The 19,685-nt window shown below is 42.2% G+C and overlaps 1 protein-coding gene across 1 annotated transcript; it reads left to right on the top strand.

The window, feature by feature from the left end:
• Positions 1–1,773: 1,773 nt before the first annotated feature.
• PCDH18 (protocadherin 18) lies at positions 1,774–11,476 on the top strand. The gene is made up of 4 exons (XM_077814435.1): positions 1,774–4,257; positions 5,160–5,248; positions 5,356–5,519; positions 10,812–11,476. The coding sequence occupies exons 1-4, from the start codon at positions 1,774–1,776 to the stop codon at positions 11,474–11,476; spliced, it is 3,402 nt and encodes a 1,133-aa protein (XP_077670561.1).
• Positions 11,477–19,685: the final 8,209 nt, after the last annotated feature.

The raw sequence follows: 19,685 nt of genomic DNA, 5'->3' as shown, positions 1-19,685 counted from the left end.
AGGAGAGTTCACGGTGAGCCGCTTCTGCTTTCTTTTTCCACAAGAACCTTCTTAGTGACTTTAGCTGAGCTGTGCTGAGAATAAGTAAGGTGGAAAAATCAGCTGTTTACTTTTTACATTTCAGGTATGGGGGGAGTGGAAGGAGAAGAAAAAAATGAAAAGAAGTGATAGTAAGATTATGTGAATGAGCAAACAAGCAAATGGATAAAGTCAGCATAGAAATAATGTAAAGAAGAATGAAAGAGCAGCCAGAATGTGGCTACAATGATAAACTTAAAAGGAAGTGCAGAGAAGGGGAACAGAAAGCCCATCATAAATAATCATATTTGAAATGAGAACATATCAGTGTCTGTGGCCTGGATACAGCACAAGGCTCACATAATGATCACTAGCATTTCTGATGTACACAAAACATATTAGTGACTCAGGCATTTGACTCTTGCGTGTAAATATGTTGTGGGGTTTTTTTGTGTAGAGTATATGGAAATAGTTTTCACAAAAAGAAAAAGTATGATTAAATTGCCACTTACAGGATATCTACTCCATCTATCCTTCAGGTTGCTGGGTTTTTTTTAAAACAGATGGCATGTATAAGGTGTGCCTTAGCACAATTGTCATGCTTCACCATGAACTGCTTTTTTAACTAAGATGAAAAGGATTTCCTGAAGAACCACAGGAACAACAAAATAATAAAGCACACATAAAAAGAATCCTACTCAGGAAAAGACAAATGCACATAGTACAAAACACTGCTGCAGTATCCTTCAGTAAGAAGCTAGTTAAAGGGCAAGGGTTTGCAAAGATTTTCTTTTAAGAAGACTACGAAGAGAACTAAAAGAGAGACATAGAAGCTTGTGCTCCATTTAGCACCGCAGACATTAAAGAAAAGCAGGTTACCCAGAAATAAGCAGAAGTGTCGATATATTAATAAAGGAGCAAGAGGAAGGTCTTGAGACATAATTAGAGATATGATATCTTAAAGTCCTTTACTAAGCAAATGCACTCAAAAAGATTTTGTTTTGTTGAAAAAAAGAGGATTCCAAAGTGTATAAATCAGGAGAGTGATTACACGTTTTGTGGAGGCAAGAAGACTAATTAAAATTACAAAAACAATTTGAAGTGTCATATAAATAAAGAGGACAAGAAGTTGATTTAAAGTTTTTCTTTAGTAATTTGTCTCCTCTTTGTCGGGGCACACTCACAGAAAGTGAATGCTGGAGGAGGACCCTCCCCGCAGCCTTTTGTGTGTGTGTGTGTGACTTCACTGTCCTTTGATTTGGAAGCAAGCTGATTGGCTGGAAGCAATTCAACACATGCCGGGCAAAAGCTTTGTGTGAGTTGAACTGAAGTTGCACAGATTTTAGACTGGAGTCAGCAATCAAGGGTGTTTAGTCTGCAGCTGAACAGTGAGAGGGAAAGGATCGCTCAGAAAAGATACACTGCAGATTCAGCTAGCACTCTGCAACAAATGGATACTAACTGCAGAAGGAGAAAACACTGATGTGACAAATTTCGTCCTTGAAGAGGAGCAGGAAAACAAATGACACAGATTGGATTGCATACAGATTGTATCTGGAAGTCCTGACACGGTGTGTATACAAAAAAAAAAAAGTTTTCTGAGCTATACTAGGATATTAATACTTTGCTATATTATAAAAGACATTTTCAAGTTTTAAAGGACCAGATGTACTGGTACTGGGTTTAAGGTACCAAAGGAAGTTGAAAGAATTGCTTTTTAACTTGCTTGGAGAAATGAATTGCAAAATCTTACAAATGCACCAAATCAGCAGTAAAATGCACTTTATGTTCCTTTTTGTACTGATGATAATATCTTTCAGTAAAGATGTACTAGGCAAGAATTTGAAATACAGGATTTATGAGGAGCAGAGAGTTGGATCAGTAATTGCAAGACTATCAGAGGATGTAGCTGATGTTTTATTTAAAATTCCTAACCCTTCTTCAGTTCGTTTTCGAGCCATGCAAAGGGGCAATTCTCCTTTACTTGTAGTCCGAGAGGATAATGGAGAAATCAGCATAGGAGCTAAAATTGACCGGGAACAACTCTGCCAGAAAAACTTAAACTGCTCTATAGAGTTTGATGTGATCACTCTGCCTACTGAACATCTGCAGCTTTTCCATGTTGAAGTTGAAGTGCTTGATATTAATGACAACTCTCCCCAGTTTTCCAGAGCTCTCATCCCTATTGAAATTTCAGAGAGTGCAGCTGTAGGAACGCGGATCCCTTTGGACAGTGCTTTTGATCCAGATGTTGGGGAAAATTCTCTGCACACTTATTCACTGTCTGCAAATGATTTTTTTAATATTGAAGTGCGAACAAGGACTGATGGTGCCAAGTATGCAGAACTCATTGTGGTTAGAGAATTGGATCGGGAGTTGAAGTCAAGCTACGAACTCCAACTCACTGCTTCAGATAAGGGGGTGCCTCAGCGATCTGGATCATCTATCCTAAAAATAAGTATTTCTGATTCTAATGATAACAGTCCTGTTTTTGAGCAACAATCGTATATAATTCAGCTCTTAGAAAATTCACCAGTGGGTACTTTGCTCATAGACCTCAATGCTACTGATCCAGATGAGGGCGCTAATGGTAAAGTCATGTATTCTTTCAGTAGTCATGTGTCTTCCAAAATTATAGAGACTTTTAAAATAGACTCAGAGAAAGGCCATCTGACCCTTCTGTCACAAGTGGACTATGAAATCACCAAATCCTACGAAATTGATGCTCAGGCTCAAGATTTGGGTCCAAATTCTATCCCAGCTCATTGCAAAATTATCATTAAAATTGTGGATGTCAATGACAACAAACCTGAAATTAATTTAAACCTGATGTCCCCTGGGAATGAGGAAATAGCTCACATTTCTGAAGGGTCACCCATGGACACTTTTGTTGCCATAGTCAGGGTACAGGACAAGGACTCTGGCGTGAATGGAGAGATAGTTTGCAAGCTTCATGGGCATGGCCACTTTAAACTTCAAAAGACTTATGAAAATAACTATTTAATTTTGACTAATGCTACTCTAGATAGAGAAAAGAGATCTGAATACAGTTTGACTGTTATAGCTGAAGACAAGGGGACACCAAGTCTCTCCACAGTGAAACATTTTACTGTCCAAATCAATGATGAAAATGACAACCCACCCCGCTTCCAGACAAACAGATATGAAGTTGTTATCTTAGAAAATAACTCTCCAGGTGCATACATCACATCTGTTACAGCCACAGATCCAGATCTAGGGGACAATGGACAGGTCACCTACACTATTTTGGAAAGTTATATTTTGGGAAGTTCCATAACCACCTATGTGACCATTGACCCATCCAATGGTGCAATCTATGCACTCAGAACTTTTGATCATGAAGAAGTAAATCAGATTACCTTTGTGGTTCAAGCTAGAGATGGAGGAAGTCAGCAACTTGTTAGTAATACCACAGTTGTGCTAACTATTATTGATGAAAATGATAATGCTCCTGTTATTGTGGGACCAGCACTACACAATAACACTGCAGAAATCTCAATCCCTAAAGATGCTGAGAGTGGTTTCCATGTGACTAGGATAAGGGCTATAGACAGAGATTCTGGTATGAACTCAGAACTAAGCTGTTCCATAATAGCTGACAATGAAGAAAACATATTTGTAATGGACCCAAGATCATGTGACATCTATATTAATGTTAGCATAGAATCTGTTTCATCTAAAGAATGGGAATTTTTTGTGATAGTTCAGGATAAAGGCAGCCCTCCACTTAGTACCAAAGCACTTCTGAAATGTACTGTTTTTGAATATGTTTATGCAATTCCAAGCACAGAAGCTACCTTTATTAGCCAGCCCTCTCTGGATGTTTCTATGATAACAATTATATCACTTGGATCAATATGTGCAGTGTTGTTGGTCATTATGGTTGTCTTTGCTACAAGATGCAATCGAGAGAAAAAGGACACAAGATCCTACAACTGTCGTGTGGCAGAATCAACTTACCAGCACCACCCAAAAAGACCATCAAGACAGATTCACAAAGGTGACATTACACTTGTGCCTACTGTTAATGGCACTTTACCCATCAGATCTCACCACAGATCTTCTCCTTCATCATCTCCAACCTTAGAAAGAGGACAAATGAGCAGTCGACAAAGCCACCATAGTCACCAATCACTTAACAGTCTAGTGACAATCTCATCAAATCATGTGCCAGAGAATTTCTCACTGGAACTCACCCAGGCTACTCCAGCTGTTGAGGTAAAGTCATATATTATTTTGCATGCGTGTTCACTCATCTACGAATGTGTTTACATTCTGCAAGCTGTCTGTGACAGTATAAAAGTATTATAGATTTATTTTCAGGGATGCAGCACTGCAGTTCCACGCTGTCAACTGAATCTTAAAACAATCCTGCACATGAGAGACTATAGTAAACCTATTATAATTTCTTTAGATTCTTCTTTACTTTGAAACAACTTTGTGAAATATACACAAAATATACACATTACTTTATTATTGATGTACAGGTTTCTGTGCGTATGTGTGTGTGTTCAGACACACATAGTGTATAACACATAAATTATTTGTACAAATGACAGAACAAACTCCTTAAAACGAGTGTTTATAGTTGAAACACTGCTACAATTTTAACTGTAGCTGCTCTAGCAGATGGTGGTAGTGTGTGAATGTATGCATCCAGTATCTTCATAATTTGAAACTGCCTATTTTATTTTTTAAATATATACACTATATAAAGTTTTAAAGGAGACAGAACAAATTCTAAATGGAATTTTATTTCAGGATATGATCATGTCGTGCCAAAAATTAGTTTTGATCTCTTCTTAAAAAAACCAACCAACCAAACCAAAAAACCCCCTCCTCTTTGCAGTCCATTGTTTTTAAATGATAATTAATTAATTAGTATGAGTTCTGAGATTAAGGAACAACATTGCATTTTCTGTCTGTAAAGTGCCTTCAGATGTTTTCCATGGCAAACACTATATACTCTAAATACCCAGTTGTACTACATTATATCTGCACATGAATGTGCTCTATTTAAATTTTAAAGAAGAAACCAAAAAGAAATAAATAATTAAAGATTTTCTGAATAGACATTTGGGTTTTATTTCCAGGAATCAGTGTTTTCTTCTTTTCTTTAGCAGGTCTCTCAGCTTCTTTCAATGCTTCATCAGGGCCAATATCAGCCAAGACCAAGTTTTCGAGGCAACAAATATTCCAGAAGCTACAGGTGAGGATTTCAGTTAGATTATGATCAAAACATTTTTATCTGAGAATGACATACTGAACATGAGATAACAAAATATAATTCCATCACCATGTTTTTTCTGTTTACAGATATGCACTACAAGATATGGATAAATTTAGCTTGAAAGATAGTGGCCGTGGTGATAGTGAAGCAGGAGACAGTGATTATGATTTGGGTAGAGATTCTCCAATTGACAGACTTCTTGGGGAAGGATTCAGTGACCTTTTCCTTACAGATGGGAGAATTCCTGCAGGTAAGAACACAATGAAAGTTGAATAGTTTATTTACAGTGCTCCCTGACTGTCACATTGATGTAGTTAGCATTGTGAAAGCAGAAATTCTTTAGCTTTCAAGTTTTATATTTCCTCCTTCATCTGCTCTACAATATATAGTGCCCCAAAACCAGAACACAGGTGGTGCACTCAAGACTGGGACACTATTGAAAATCTGCCCAGAGCAGTGCGTAGGCAGTTTCTGCTATTATTTTCAGCCACATGAGCTGGCTCTAAATCCCCCCCGAAAAGCATCAACTGGTCTGTGTCCCTAGATTTTTAATGACTGGGTGGATGTTTGTGGAGAACCAGGCTGTTGTGGTGTGTTAAAAATACACTGAACTATAATTTGGCAGATGCATTTTCCATAATAGGATCCAGACTTCCAGAGTTTAAAAATGCACTGGTTAGGTGATGGACTGTAGTTTTTAGGTAGGGAAGTGTAGAGCTGCACTGTATTTTCCACTAATAAATTAGTATGTATAAATATGACCTATGTGGCAGTATTTGTTCTGAATGTCAAAGCAGTTCATTACCTGCCATCCTGATTGCTGGAATAAGTTGATTGTTCCAACATAAGGAGAGAGGCATACCTTGGGGGGATGCAAAAGGGAGATAAACCTTTTGTAAATTCAAGCTCACTCATGAGTACAATAAAAGAGACCTGGAAATCACATTAGGCACAGAAGTGAGCTTTGTATTAGAATCCCAATATTTATACAACTACCTGTACTTGTTACTCCTAAATGTTTGGAAAATAAATGTTGGGCCCAGATTTAAATGCCTATACAAAATATACAGGAAATGTTTTCTCCTTGCATATGAAGGCCATTTCCTACAGGGCCAGATTATGCCCGTATGGCTTAGGCTCGTAATGGGGCTGGTGGGTAGCTCTACAATTTGCTGTGCACTAGGGTGAAAGTTAGAGTGCCCACTGAACTGCTCCTTGGGATGGTGCATAGCATGCTTCCTTCTGTAACCAGCTGGTGCCATTGGCAGAGCAGGATGAAGTAGAGCCAAAGCCTTGCAACCTCCTTCCCACCTTTGGGGTGGCTAATACCCTCAAGGGCACTAGAAGGGCCTGCAATTTTGTCTGGCCCTCGTGTGGAGAGTTTAAGATGAAAAGGCTCCTGGAGCCCTTCCTTTCCTGTGCACCTTGGCCCCAAACATGTAATTCTGTCTTTTCAAACCTTCAACACTTCTCTTGTGGATTTTGCTCTATTCTAGGGTCTCACACTACTCCTGAGTCCAATTTACCATCCAGAAGTCCCACCTTGCCCTTGGTAGCTGGGGATATGTTGGTCCAAGTGCCCCAGTATATCCTTGGGACTGTGGTCCTCAAGTGAAGTATATATATACTTCACTTGAGGACCACAGTCCCAAGCGTTTTGTTGTTGTTGTTGTTGTTTTCTTCTTGCCAATAAGTTGCTACTTAGGAGCCATTTATCCCTGTACCATCCAACTTTAGAAAAAAATCTTTTCTCCGTGGGTGGTAAAGTAGGGAAGAATTTACTATAATTCTCAGCAGCTGCTAAGGGAGACTTCACATGTAACGCTCTTGCACTGGAATCCTTCCACAGTGGCAGCTAACGAATAATTGTCTGTTTCCTGGCTGGATGATTGTGGGTTGCCAGGGAAAAAAAGGAATGTTTACATTCTTGGATAGCTGAAATTTTTATTATTCATTTAAAGAACTTTCTATTAGCCCTCCAAATATAAAACCAATGAGTGAAATTTTCAAAATTTGGCCCAACTGTGATCCCACTGAAGTGAATGTTAAAACTCTCTCATTGATTACAAGGGGAACAGAGTTAGGCTAACATGGAGTGCTTTAGAAAATCCCACTCTCAATATTTGTTTAAGTGCATAGCCCTAGCCACTCCATTAGTTATACATGAACCAGTTAAGATAACATATGAATTAATCTGCGTGTTCATGCCAAACTCACAAAAACTAGAATGGAAACTTTCTTCAGGTTTCCTAAGTTCAGCTTCTTCCTTCCGTGCCCCTCTATTTTTAAGTGTCTGTGCATTTGCACCGGACCAGAAGTCACAGGGTCAAAATACTGTAAGATAGTTTTTTTCAATATTTTCTGTCTAGATGGAACCAGGAAGGAATGGACCATCTCCCATACATAGGAATTTGTGGGAGAACCTCAAAAATTGTAAGATCAGAAGAACATTTTAAATTTCCATGAAAACATTTCTTTTTTCTCCCTTAAAATATATATAAAAACCCTTTACCTGTAGGTTTAAGGTTTTGAAAAAAACATACATTCAGAGTTACTTCTGACATTTCAGTCTTAACCCATACCATTTTACATTTATATCTTTTCTATTGCTGACTTATGGACAAAGTGGGACATTGTTAACCCTCATCATTAATATCCTGATTGCTGGAATAAGTTGCTTGTTCCAACATAAGGAGAGAGGCATACCTGGGGCGATGGAAAAAATTCAAGCCCACTCTCAAATACAGTAGGGCTTTTGATCATTTGTTCAGAATATTGCTCTTATTTTATACTGCTAAATCTTGGTCTCACTAATGTGAATGGCAAAACCCCCACTGATTTAAATGCGACAAGCCTTTGGCCTTGAGTGAACTTGGCCAATGAACAGTGACACACTAATGGCCCTGCAGTTCTCTGTTAACTCACAGAATTGCACTGGAATTGTACTGAAAGGTCCAACTGAACCAGTGCAGCTATAATGCATTTCATTCACATCCACACTAGAACTAAAATAGTTTGATTTAACCATTGTGGGTGGAGATATCTTCAAGACTTGTCAAGAGCTGGTGCAATCACAATGGTACTGGCATTGCCTGTGAAACATTATAAGCACATTTAATGTGTGGAAACAAAGCACTTCACAGGCATTTCAAACTCCTAAACCAACACTTTAAACACCAATTTTTTTATGTAGATGAATCTTTTGAGGCTCACCCATCACTACCTCATTTGCAACACCCAGTGTAAAATCTGGCTTCCAGCCATCTATACTTCTGCTAAATTTCGTACTCCCTGATGTAAGAAAGGAAGTGAGTATAAATCTAGAGGAATTTTAAATTGCATTCAAAAGGAAAGAATGTGTTAGACTGTATAAAGCATGGTAGGGAAATAATACTGACAATATTCGAGTGCCACTGTATCAATCAGTGGCGTATTCTCACCTGGAATATTGTGTTCAGTTCTGGTCACTCTATCTCAGAAATGATGGAGCAGATATTGAAGTGGTCCAGAGACCGGTGAGGAAAATGATTAGAGGCATGAGGAAATTTATGTGGAGACACTGCAAAGTTTAGGACTATGTAGTTTAGTTTTGAGAAAAGACAAATAAAAAAGGGGATGATATCGGTATATAAAATAAAAAGATAGAAAGAATATAAACCCCAATTCTTTAAGGCACAGTCTAACCATTAACTGATGGAATTAAGAAGCAGCTTGCCCTGTGGGCAAGTTATCACATAATCAAAAGTTGTTCTATAATTGTTTATATCTGTGCTTCTTGAACTTTACTGTGCAGTATCTGGTACTGGCCTCTATCAGAGCCAGGATACTGGGCTAGATGGACCACTATCCTGATGGGTTATGACAATCCCAGTGTTCTTATTTGGAATTAAATACATTTACTGAGGTAATCCTGAGGGTGTTGAGCAGCTGCAACTCCCATTAGCTTCAACATCAGGTAGGAAACAGGTAGTTTCCTTTTCCAGCATTCAGATGTGGAAATTAGGCCTCTCTCCTGGCATCGTCTCTCTGCACATGGCCTCCACTCACTGTTTACTGTGTTTTAAAAGGGGCTGCACATGCTTCCATTCCTAGTCAACCCTACTAGAATTCTTCTGGGGGCTGGATGGTCATTCCCCTCCAGTACCTCTTTGGGTAGGAATGTGAGTTCAGTCTTACATGGCTCGGGTGGGTTAGTAGCTGGCCAATCCTGCCTTTTCTTCCTCCACCCACAAACACTGGGCAAAAAGCAGGGGAACCACCCATTTCCTCCATTTAGCATTCATCATGGGCGAGGGGGGAGGGATAACTCAGTGGTTTGAGCATTAGCCTGCTAAACCCAGGGTTGTGAGTTCAATCCTTGAGGGGGCCATTTAGGGATCTAGGGCAAACATTGGGGACTGGTCCTGCTTTGTGCAGGGGGTTGGACTAGATGACCTCCTGAGGCCCCTTCCAACTCTGATATTCTGTGATTCTATGGGCCCAGATCCCTTAAGTCCTTGGTTGCTCCTCTTTGTAGTCTGTATAGTCACTCTATGTCAGTCAACAACTGGAGGTATTAAACCAGCCAGTCCCCGCAAAAGGCCAAATGCATCCCTAGAATAACTCCACTCAAGTTAATGGAGATATACTGGGCATAAATGTGGCCTAAAATGTCATGAGGTTGGATTAAAATCTGCTTCACCCATTTGGTAATTCATTGTGTTACTAGCAGACCCTTAAGAGGAGACAAGAGTTGGAGAAGATGGAGATAACTCCATATCTTCTCTGTTCTCTCTCCTTTCTCTTCTCCCTCATTTTCTTTTCCTTATTGTTTTCCTCCCATATCCTTCTATCCTGTTCCCTTGCTCTCTTCACTGAATTGCAACTAGGAGATGAAAGAGGGAAACTTCTTAATTTTCGTTCATGAAAGGCATTCACCAGATGTTATATACAGTGTAGTTGAAGCTATGTTGGTCCCAGGATCTTAGAGACACAAGATGGGCGAGGTAATATCTTTTATTGGACCAACTTCTTCAGGTCTGGGAAAGGTACTCTAAGTGTTTAGCTGTGACACTCAGAGTATCTTTCCCAGACCTGAGAAGAGTTTTGTGTGGCTTGGAAGTGTGTCTCTCTTACCAACAGAAGTTGGTCCAGTAAAAGATATTCCCTCAGCACCCTATCTCTTTATTTATCAGACAGTCTTGTATGAGAAGACAGTGCTCTAACCTCGAACTTTTAAGTCACCCAGGCCACTTATGTTCTTGGGATTCACTGAAGCAATGGTATAATATGTTCTTCAAACAAGTTTAAAAATTATATAGTTATCTTATATTTTATATATTTATCATCCTTACTTACAGACTAAAAATACATCTGAACTTCCCTATAATGGGAGACCGACAACACTGGATCTGACCACCTCTGATCTTTGGAGAAATTCAGATGCTGATCAGAGCTTTGGATCTCAGGTCCTTTAATATGCACTAGTGCTGATCCCTGTAATTGTGAGTAATCTGTATAATTGAATCTGAACATTAATCTCCGATTTTGGTTTTGATTACAGCAATGAGGCTATGCACAGAGGAATGTAGAGTTCTGGGACACTCTGACCAATGCTGGATGCCACCTCTGCCCTCTCCATCTTCTGATTACAGAAGTAACATGTTTATTCCTGGGGAGGAATTTCAGCCGCCGCCGCAGCAGCAGCAGCAGCAGGCATTTGAAGAAGATTCACAGCCTGTTGATTCCAATGAAAAGAAAAAGAGCTTTTCAACATTTGGTAAAGACTGTCAAAATGAGGAAGAGTCAGAGGACATCTGTACTTCATCTCTCCTCTCTGAAATGAGCAGTGTTTTTCAGCGCCTGTTGCCTCCTTCACTGGACACCTATACAGAATGCAATGAAATGAATCGCTCAAACTCACTAGAGCGCAGGAAGGGACATTTACCAGCCAAGACTGTAAGCTACCCACAAGGGGTCGCAGCATGGGCAGCCAGTACACATTTCCAAAACCCTGCAAACAACACTGGGGCCATGCTAGGGACTCACTTGAGTGCACAACCTTCCTCTAAATGGCTGCCAGCCATGGAAGAAATCCCAGAGAACTATGAAGAAGATGACTTTGACAATGTGCTTAACCACCTCAGTGATGGAAAACATGAACTAATGGATGCCAGCGAGCTGGTAGCAGAAATTAACAAACTGCTGCAAGATGTCCGGCAGAATTAGAGGGTTTTTTATATCATATTTTTCCATATTTATGGAAAACTGGAGGAAAAAAGAACCAGAATGAAAAGAACTGGCATTGCCAATTAGTTGCATTTATCATAAATGTGTCTGTGTATGTTGAATATTAAAATACTGTATTTTCATATGTACACAATGCAAGTGTGATTATCTTTATCTGTATTTTAAAAATACATTTGTACCTTATATTTATGTGTAATTTAACAAATAAATTTTATTTTTGTACTCCCATGGCAAGCATGTTTTCCTCAGTATATATAACTAGCACCATTTGACTTTCTTGCCAAGCAGGTGTGTAAACTAAATCAAAGACAGGGATGTTACTTTTCACGGTTTTGTAAAGAGTTTCAAATGTTACAGCACAGACCCAACCCCACTGAAACATTCTCCATACATTAGTTTCAGTAACTGATCCAACACCTTGTTGCAATGTTTCATTGTTACAATAAAGAGTTGTCAACTCCCATGAAGCCTAAAATGTTCTTCTTATTTTCATGCCAGTTCAGAGAGTCAGTCTCTTATAAGCCATTAATTAAATGATAGGGGTGAGGAGGGATGGTGGCATTCTCCAGAGGCACAACCACCACTGAGAACGAGTGTTGATCTTAGACAAACTCCTTTGGCCAACTCAACAGTGATACTGAGAAGCTCAGACAAGAGTTGCACCCAACCTCTCCCAGATGGGTCAGGCTGATTCAGGACCTCTCTGGTAGTGGGAATAAAAGGGTATACTTCAGGGACACTCTCCCCCCTTGCCAACAAAATAATCTTTCTAGCCATGACCACCAAGTCACGACTAGCTTTCTTATTTCCAGATACTGAGCAGTCAGTCACTCTGTTGAAGCCCAAAAGGGAATTCTATGGGCCACCATGCATATGCCTTATGATACAGTTTTTAATTCATGATCACATACTATTTATTCCACAGGACACCTGTCTCAGTGGACAGGATGAACGGTGCTTACTTAATAAACAGCTGTTCACTATTTTGTTTTCTCTTCATTGGTCAATTAGTGACCCCATGCCTTATTTACTGTACACTTCAAACCCTGCTCTGAAAACAGAGTGATGGAGGTAAAAAATATACACTAATGCTGATTGAGACACATAGGACCTAATTTTTTCAAAGTACATAGCATTATATAGAACTGTATATGTTCAAAGTACAGCTCCTATTGACCTTAGTTGCAGCTGTGAGTGCTCAGCACTTCTCCAAATCAGACCCCCAGAGTCTCAAGTCAGGCACCCAGAAAATGAGGATAACACAATTAGTGACCACCTGGGAAAAATTAAGAACATAAGAACGGCCATACTAGGTCAGACCAAAGGTCCATCTAGCCAACAGCCATCTAGGCAACTTTCAACAGTGACCAATTCCAAGTGCCCCAGAAGGAATGAACAGAACAGGTAATCATCAAGTGATCCATCTCCTGTCACCCATTCCCAGCTTCTGACAACAGTGCCAGCGAGTTGTATGGGCCTGTGGTTCCTGGGCTGCAGCAAATTCAGGGGACCCGTCTCCACCAATTTTCAGGGCCGAGTCTCTCCCCCGACCCCACGTGCATCCCACAAAGAGTCCTCCAGTCCCACCTGCCACCCCTGCGCACCCCTTCCCTGGGTAGCGGGCAGCCGCTCCCTCACAGGCTGCTGCCGACTACAAGGGAGCGGCTCTGGGACCCAGGCTGAGGCACCTGCTGCACTTGCAGAGGGAGGAGGCACATGGTAGCCACACCCCCCACCACTTAGTCAGGCAACTCCAAGAGGGTGTGGGGGTATCCTGGCTGGACTTTCTGAACAGTAGCCTGGGGGGCTTGAGTGAGTGTCGTGCTGGGTGGGGAGCCCCCCGCCGGAGCTCACTGCTGCCAGCGGGGAGAGGGCTGGGCAAGTACGCTCTGGCCCCTTGCCCTAGCCCTGGGGCAGCCTGCCTGCTGCACCCCAAACTCCTAATCCCTGGGCCAGCCGCACACCCCAACCCTCTGTCCCAGCCCAGAGCCTGCACCCAAACCCCTGTCCCAGCCCAGAGCCTGTACCCCAAAACCCCCTCCTCTACCCAAACTCCCTCCCAGAGCCCGCACCCAGCACCCAAACCCCAACCCCATGCCCCAGCCCAGAGCTTGCATCCAGCGCCCAAACTCCATCCCAGAGCCTGCACCCCCCCACACCCAAACTCCCTCCCAGAGCCTTAGGCAGGTGTGGGGTGCAGGTGGGACGAGGACCCATTCTGGGCACCACCAAAAATTATACAAACCTGCCACCCTGTCTGGCAAACAGAGGCTAGGGACACCAAGTTTGGTTTAAGTGACTTGCCCAGCATCACAGAGGAACTTTTCGGTAGCAGCAGGGACAGATTCCAGTTTTCCATTTACTTGCCTTAACTACGAGACCATTTGATTCTCTTTCTGCAACCCCCTGCAGTCACTACCCACCTTCTGACTTCTAAAACAAATGCAGCAGTTCTCCTACAGCCAGCAGCATGGGTCCTGTGGGGGAAAAAAAAGTGATCCGCTAATTAATTATGCCTATGACCAAAGGGGGCAAAGTAAGGTTGCACAGGCAACCTTAATTTGGCATTTCCTAATTTTTGAATGCTTTATTTTGCAACCTGAATAATGTGCTTTTAACACAGATTTTTATATGCAATTTTCTTCAGTTTTAAAAAAGAAAATTGAAAAATCAGAAATTCCATCATGTGGCACCATGGGCATACCACATGGGTCACCAGCACTAGAGGGGGATGGGAGTCATTACCAGGCACTTTTATAGATATTTGCTGATACCAGAGGAATGATGATAGTCAAAAATCATGGGATCCATTCTAGGCTCTGAAGGCATATGGATTCCAGTGTGCACAGACACTTCCGACCATTCCCCTCCCCCCCAGGTTTGTCTCCTTTTGATCCATTACCTATTCCCTCACTCCCAGCTTCCTTTCCTGGCTCCCAGGCCCAATCTCCTTGCCCAGCCAGTTCCAGTTCCCCAAGGTCCTAATTCCATGTTCCCCAATTCCATATACTCTGTATTGCCCACTGTGTAGGGCTGCCACGAAAGGCCACATGCCTTGTTAGTTCCCTGGCTCTGAGTTACCACGGAAGGAGGCATTGAGGAAAAGCTGAGGTAGTCTGATTAGTCACAGACCAAATTCCTCCTGCCTGCTTGGAAGAATAGCCCCTAGTGACAAGGGGCCGGCATTGCAGTGAATACCACATTAGGTAGCTTCTGGATGCCTGACACTGGCCTGTATTATTGGAAACACACAGGATATGCTTGTGAAATATGGGATGGTCCCAGCCACATTGGGACTGTTGCAAAGTATGGCAGAGATTCACAATGTGTCAGCCCCTGGTAATAGCAAGTTTCAGAGTAACAGCCATGTTAGTCGGTATTCGCAAAAAGAAAAGGAGTACTTGTGGCACCTTAGAGACTAACCAATTTATTTGAGCATGAGCTTTCGTGAGCTACAGCTCACTTCATCGGATGCATACTGTGGAAACTGCAAAAGACATTATATACACAGAGACCATGAAACAATACCTCCTCCCACCCCACTCTCCTGCTGGTAATAGCCCATCCAAAGTGACCACTCTCTTTACAGTGTGTATGATAATCAAGGTGGGCCATTTCCAGCACAAATCCAGGTTTTCTCACCCCCCCCTTCCAAAAACCACACACACAAACTCACTCTCCTGCTGGTAATAGCTTATCCAAAGTGACCACTCTCCTTACAATGTGTATGAAAATCAAGGTGGGCCATTTCCAGCACAAATCCAGGTCTTCTCACCCCCCCCCCCCTCCACAAACTCACTCTCCTGCTGGTAATAGCCCATCCAAAGTGACCACTCTCTTTACAATGTGTATGATAATCAAGGTGGGCCATTTCCAGCACAAATCCAGGTTTTCTCACCCCACCCCTTCCAAAAACCACACACACAAACTCACTCTCCTGCTGGTAATAGCTCATCCAAACTGACCACTCTCCTTACAATGTGTATGATAATCAAGGTGGACCATTTCCAGCATAAATCCAAGTTTAACCAGAACGTCTGGGGGAGGGGGGTAGGAAAAAACAAGGGGAAATAGGCTACCTTGCATAATGACTTAGCCACTCCCAGTCTCCATTTAAGCCTAAATTAATAGTATCCAATTTGCAAATGAATTCCAATTCAGCAGTTTCTTGCTGGAGTCTGGATTTGAAGTTTTTTTGTTGTAAGATAGCGACCTTCATGTCTGTAATTGCATGACCAGAGAGATTGAAGTGTTCTCCGACTGGTTTATGAATGTTATAATTCTTGACATCTGATTTGTGTCCATTTATTCTTTTACGTAGAGACTGTCCAGTTTCACCAATGTACATGGCAGAGGGGCATTGCTGGCACATGATGGCATATATCACATTGGTGGATGTGCAGGTGAACGAGCCTCTGATAGTGTGGCTGATGTTATTAGGCCCTGTGATGGTGTCCCCTGAATAGATACGTGGGCACAATTGGCAACGGGCTTTGGCTGGAGCTGGAGCTGGAGGCATGTAGGTAGGAATAGCAGTCAGTAGATTTCCGGTATAGGGTGGTGTTTATGTGACCATTGTTTATTAGCACTGTAGTGTCCAGGAAGTGGATGTCTTGTGTGGACTGGACCAGGCTGAGATTGATGGAGGGATGGAAATTGTTGAAATCATGGTGGAATTCCTCAAGGGCTTCTTTTATATGGGTCCAGATGATGAAGATATAGCGCAAGTTGAGTAGGGGCATTAGGGGATGAGAGCTGAGGAAGCGTTGTTCTAAATTAGCCATAAAAATGTTGGCATACTATGGGGCCATGCGGGTACCCATAGCAGTGCCGCTGATCTGAAGGTATACATTGTCCCCAAATGTAAAATAGTTATGGGTAAGGACAAAGTCACAAAGTTCAGCCACCAGGTTAGCCGTGACATTATCGGGGATAGTGTTCTTGGCGGCTTGTAGTCCATCTTTGTGTGGAATGTTGGTGTAGAGGGCTTCTACATCCATAGTGGCCAGGATGGTGTTATCAGGAAGATCACCGATGGATTGTAGTTTCCTCAGGAAGTCAGTGGTGTCTCGAAGGTAGCTGGGAGTGCTGGTAGCGTAGGGCCTGAGGAGGGAGTCTACATAGCCAGACAATCCTACTGTCAGGGTTCCAATGCCTGAGATGATGGGGCGCCCAGGATTTCCAGGTTTATGGATCTTGGGTAGTAGATAGAATAACGCCACTAGCCATCACCTTCAGCCCCCAACTAAAACCCCTCCAATGCATTATTAAGGATCTACAACCTATCCTGAAGGATGACCCAACACTCTCACAAATCTTGGGAGACAGGCCAGTCCTTGCCTACAGACAGGCCCCCAACCTGAAGCAAATACTCACCAACAACCACATACCACACAACAGAACCACTAACCCAGGAACCTATCCTTGCAACAAAGCCCATTGCCAACTGTGCCCACATATCTATCCAGGGGACACCATCACAGGGCCTAATAACATCAGCCACACTATCAGAGGCTCGTTCACCTGCACATCCACCAATGTGATATATGCCATCATGTGCCAGCAATGCCCCTCTGCCATGTACATTGGTGAAACTGGACAGTCTCTACGTAAAAGAATAAATGGACACATATCAGATATCAAGAATTATAACATTCATAAACCAGTCGGAGAACACTTCAATCTCTCTGGTCACGCAATTACAGACATGAAGGTTGCTATCTTACAACAAAAAAACTTCAAATCCAGACTCCAGCAAGAAACTGCTGAATTGGAATTCATTTGCAAATTGGATACTATTAATTTAGGCTTAAATGGAGACTGGGAGTGGCTAAGTCATTATGCAAGGTAGCCTATTTCCCCTTGTTTTTTCCTACCCCCCCCCCCAGACATTCTGGTTAAACTTGGATTTATGCTGGAAATGGTCCACCTTGATTATCATACACATTGTAAGGAGAGTGGTCAGTTTGGATGAGCTATTACCAGCAGGAGAGTGAGTTTGTGTGTGTGGTTTTTGGAAGGGGTGGGGTGAGAAAACCTGGATTTGTGCTGGAAATGGCCCACCTTGATTATCATACACATTGTAAAGAGAGTGGTCACTTTGGATGGGCTATTACCAGCAGGAGAGTGAGTTTGTATGTGTGGTTTTTGGAAGCGGGGGGTGAGAAAACCTGGATTTGTGCTGGAAATGGCCCACCTTGATTATCATACACATTGTAAAGAGAGTGGTCACTTTGGATGGGCTATTACCAGCAGGAGAGTGAGTTTGTGGGGGGGGGGGGGAGGGGCGGAGGGTGAGAAAACCTGGATTTGTGCTGGAAATGGCCCAACTTGATTATCATACACATTGTAAGGAGAGTGATCACTTTAGATAAGCTATTACCAGCAGGAAAGTGGGGTGGGAGGAGGTATTGTTTCATGGTCTCTGTGTATATAATGTCTTCTGCAGTTTCCACAGTATGCTTCCGATGAAGTGAGCTGTAGCTCACGAAAGCTTATGCTCAAATAAATTGGTTAGTCTCTAAGGTGCCACAAGTACTCCTTTTCTTTTTGGTAATAGCAAGTAGGCCTGGAAATTGTATATTCAGGTCAGTGAAAAAGCTAAAATCCTCCTCTTTATCTGCCCAGAAGTCGGTGTCAGAGGGACTAAAACCTTCAGTTTAAATCCTGTGAAAAGTATTCCCCCTTCATAAATAAACTTAGAGCTAACTCCCTGTTCTTAGAGGAGGAGATATCTGGCCTTCAGGCTCAAACTTTATGAATGTTACTGCTTACAAACTCTCAGGGCAGCTGGGTAAGATCCATTTTCACAGTCCCCTAGTCCACTGGGGATTACCAACCTGTTTTAAATTTAAAATCCTTAAAGCAGTTTATACCCATCAGCCATTTCACATGGATAGTCTCAATGATTTAAGTCAGTGTTTGCAAAGGGGATCTGCTAAGCAAAAATAGATCCAAGCAAATTTCCTCAGTATCACTTTGCATCCAAATGTCAAAAAACACCTAAAGTTGTCCTGGAAGGAAGTTCTGTTGCAACAGATGGTCAAATGGTGTTTGGTCTGTGCATGAACCTGAAGGGTGTTATCAGGTAATAAGACTAATTATACAATGTGTAACGTCTCTAGGAGCAAAACTGTTTGTTTACTTAGATATCATCTGAATTGCAACAGTCAAAACAGCTCCTCAAATGGCATAGCTTAACAGGTAGCCTGTGAACTGAAGGCTGGGACTAGCCCCAGCCCTTCCCCTTCTGCTCCAGGTCCTACGCCTTCTGCACCTCTCTCCCCTGCTGTGGCCATCGGCCCTGCCCCAGGCTACCCCCTCCCCCAATCCTGGAGCACCAGAAGGGCAGGCAGTGCATGGCTGCAGCCCCCCTGGCGCACAGGCTGCAGAGCACCAGGAGGGTGGGTAGCACAGCCCCAGCCTGAGCCACCACAGAGGGGAACTGGAGCCGCAGGTAGAGCCGGGGGGGGGGGGGGGAGGGGTTGGTGAGCAGATTGATGGAAATATTTGTATAGGCTGTGATGGTGTTTGATGGTAAAAATGCAATAAACCATTATGTCCTATCTGCACTAGTGTTTCTCCTGTTGCACAGGTGGTAATCCTGGAATGTTAAATATAAAAGGCTTAGAATCATAGAAATGTAGGGCTGGAAGGGACCTTGAGAGATCATCCAGCCTCCTGCTCTGAGGCAGGATCAAGTAAACCTAGACAGTCTAACCTATTCTTAAAAACATGATGGGGCTTCCACAATCTCCCTTTTAAGGCAAACCCAGCCATTTTTTCCAGGGCCTTCTCATGTTTATTTAGCCACATCTGGAATGGATGCAAAAAGACCAAATCTGATACCAGTGAAGTGATATACAAGCATATACAAGTAGCAGTTTAAGAGCCATCACTTCAGAATGGCATATTACATTTGCATTTAAAAATCTTTTTGTATTCAATACATCATGCTTTACCCTCCAGTGAATCCATTAGCATAAACAATCTGGACGATGTGGCTGTGAATAAAGTCTTTGAAGTAACCTACAACCTGACTCTTGAGTACATTTACAATAATGGATTAAAAAGAAAAAAACAAAAAAGCCATTTGAGAAGTGAAGTTCTGGAACAGCCTTCCAAGGGGAGCAGTGGAGGCAAAAAAAAACCTAACGTGCTTCATGACTGAGCTTGATAGGTTTAGGAA

The sequence above is a fragment of the Eretmochelys imbricata genome, chromosome 4, assembly GCF_965152235.1.
Source record: "Eretmochelys imbricata isolate rEreImb1 chromosome 4, rEreImb1.hap1, whole genome shotgun sequence".
Taxonomy (NCBI): Eukaryota; Metazoa; Chordata; order Testudines; family Cheloniidae; genus Eretmochelys; species Eretmochelys imbricata.
The sequence above is the reverse complement of the archived record's forward strand: the minus strand, read 5'-3'. Positions and strand labels throughout refer to the sequence as shown.

What these genes read in the sequence shown, in the direction of transcription:
- PCDH18 (XM_077814435.1), top strand. Translation starts at nt 1,774, where the DNA reads ATGCACCAAATCAGCAGTAAAATGCACTTTATGTTCCTTTTTGTACTG. An exon ending in AGGCTACTCCAGCTGTTGAG is followed by an intron (nt 4,258 to 5,159) that starts GTAAAGTCATAT and finishes TCTTTTCTTTAG; the next exon opens with CAGGTCTCTCAGCTTCTTTC. An exon ending in AAATATTCCAGAAGCTACAG is followed by an intron (nt 5,249 to 5,355) that starts GTGAGGATTTCA and finishes TTCTGTTTACAG; the next exon opens with ATATGCACTACAAGATATGG.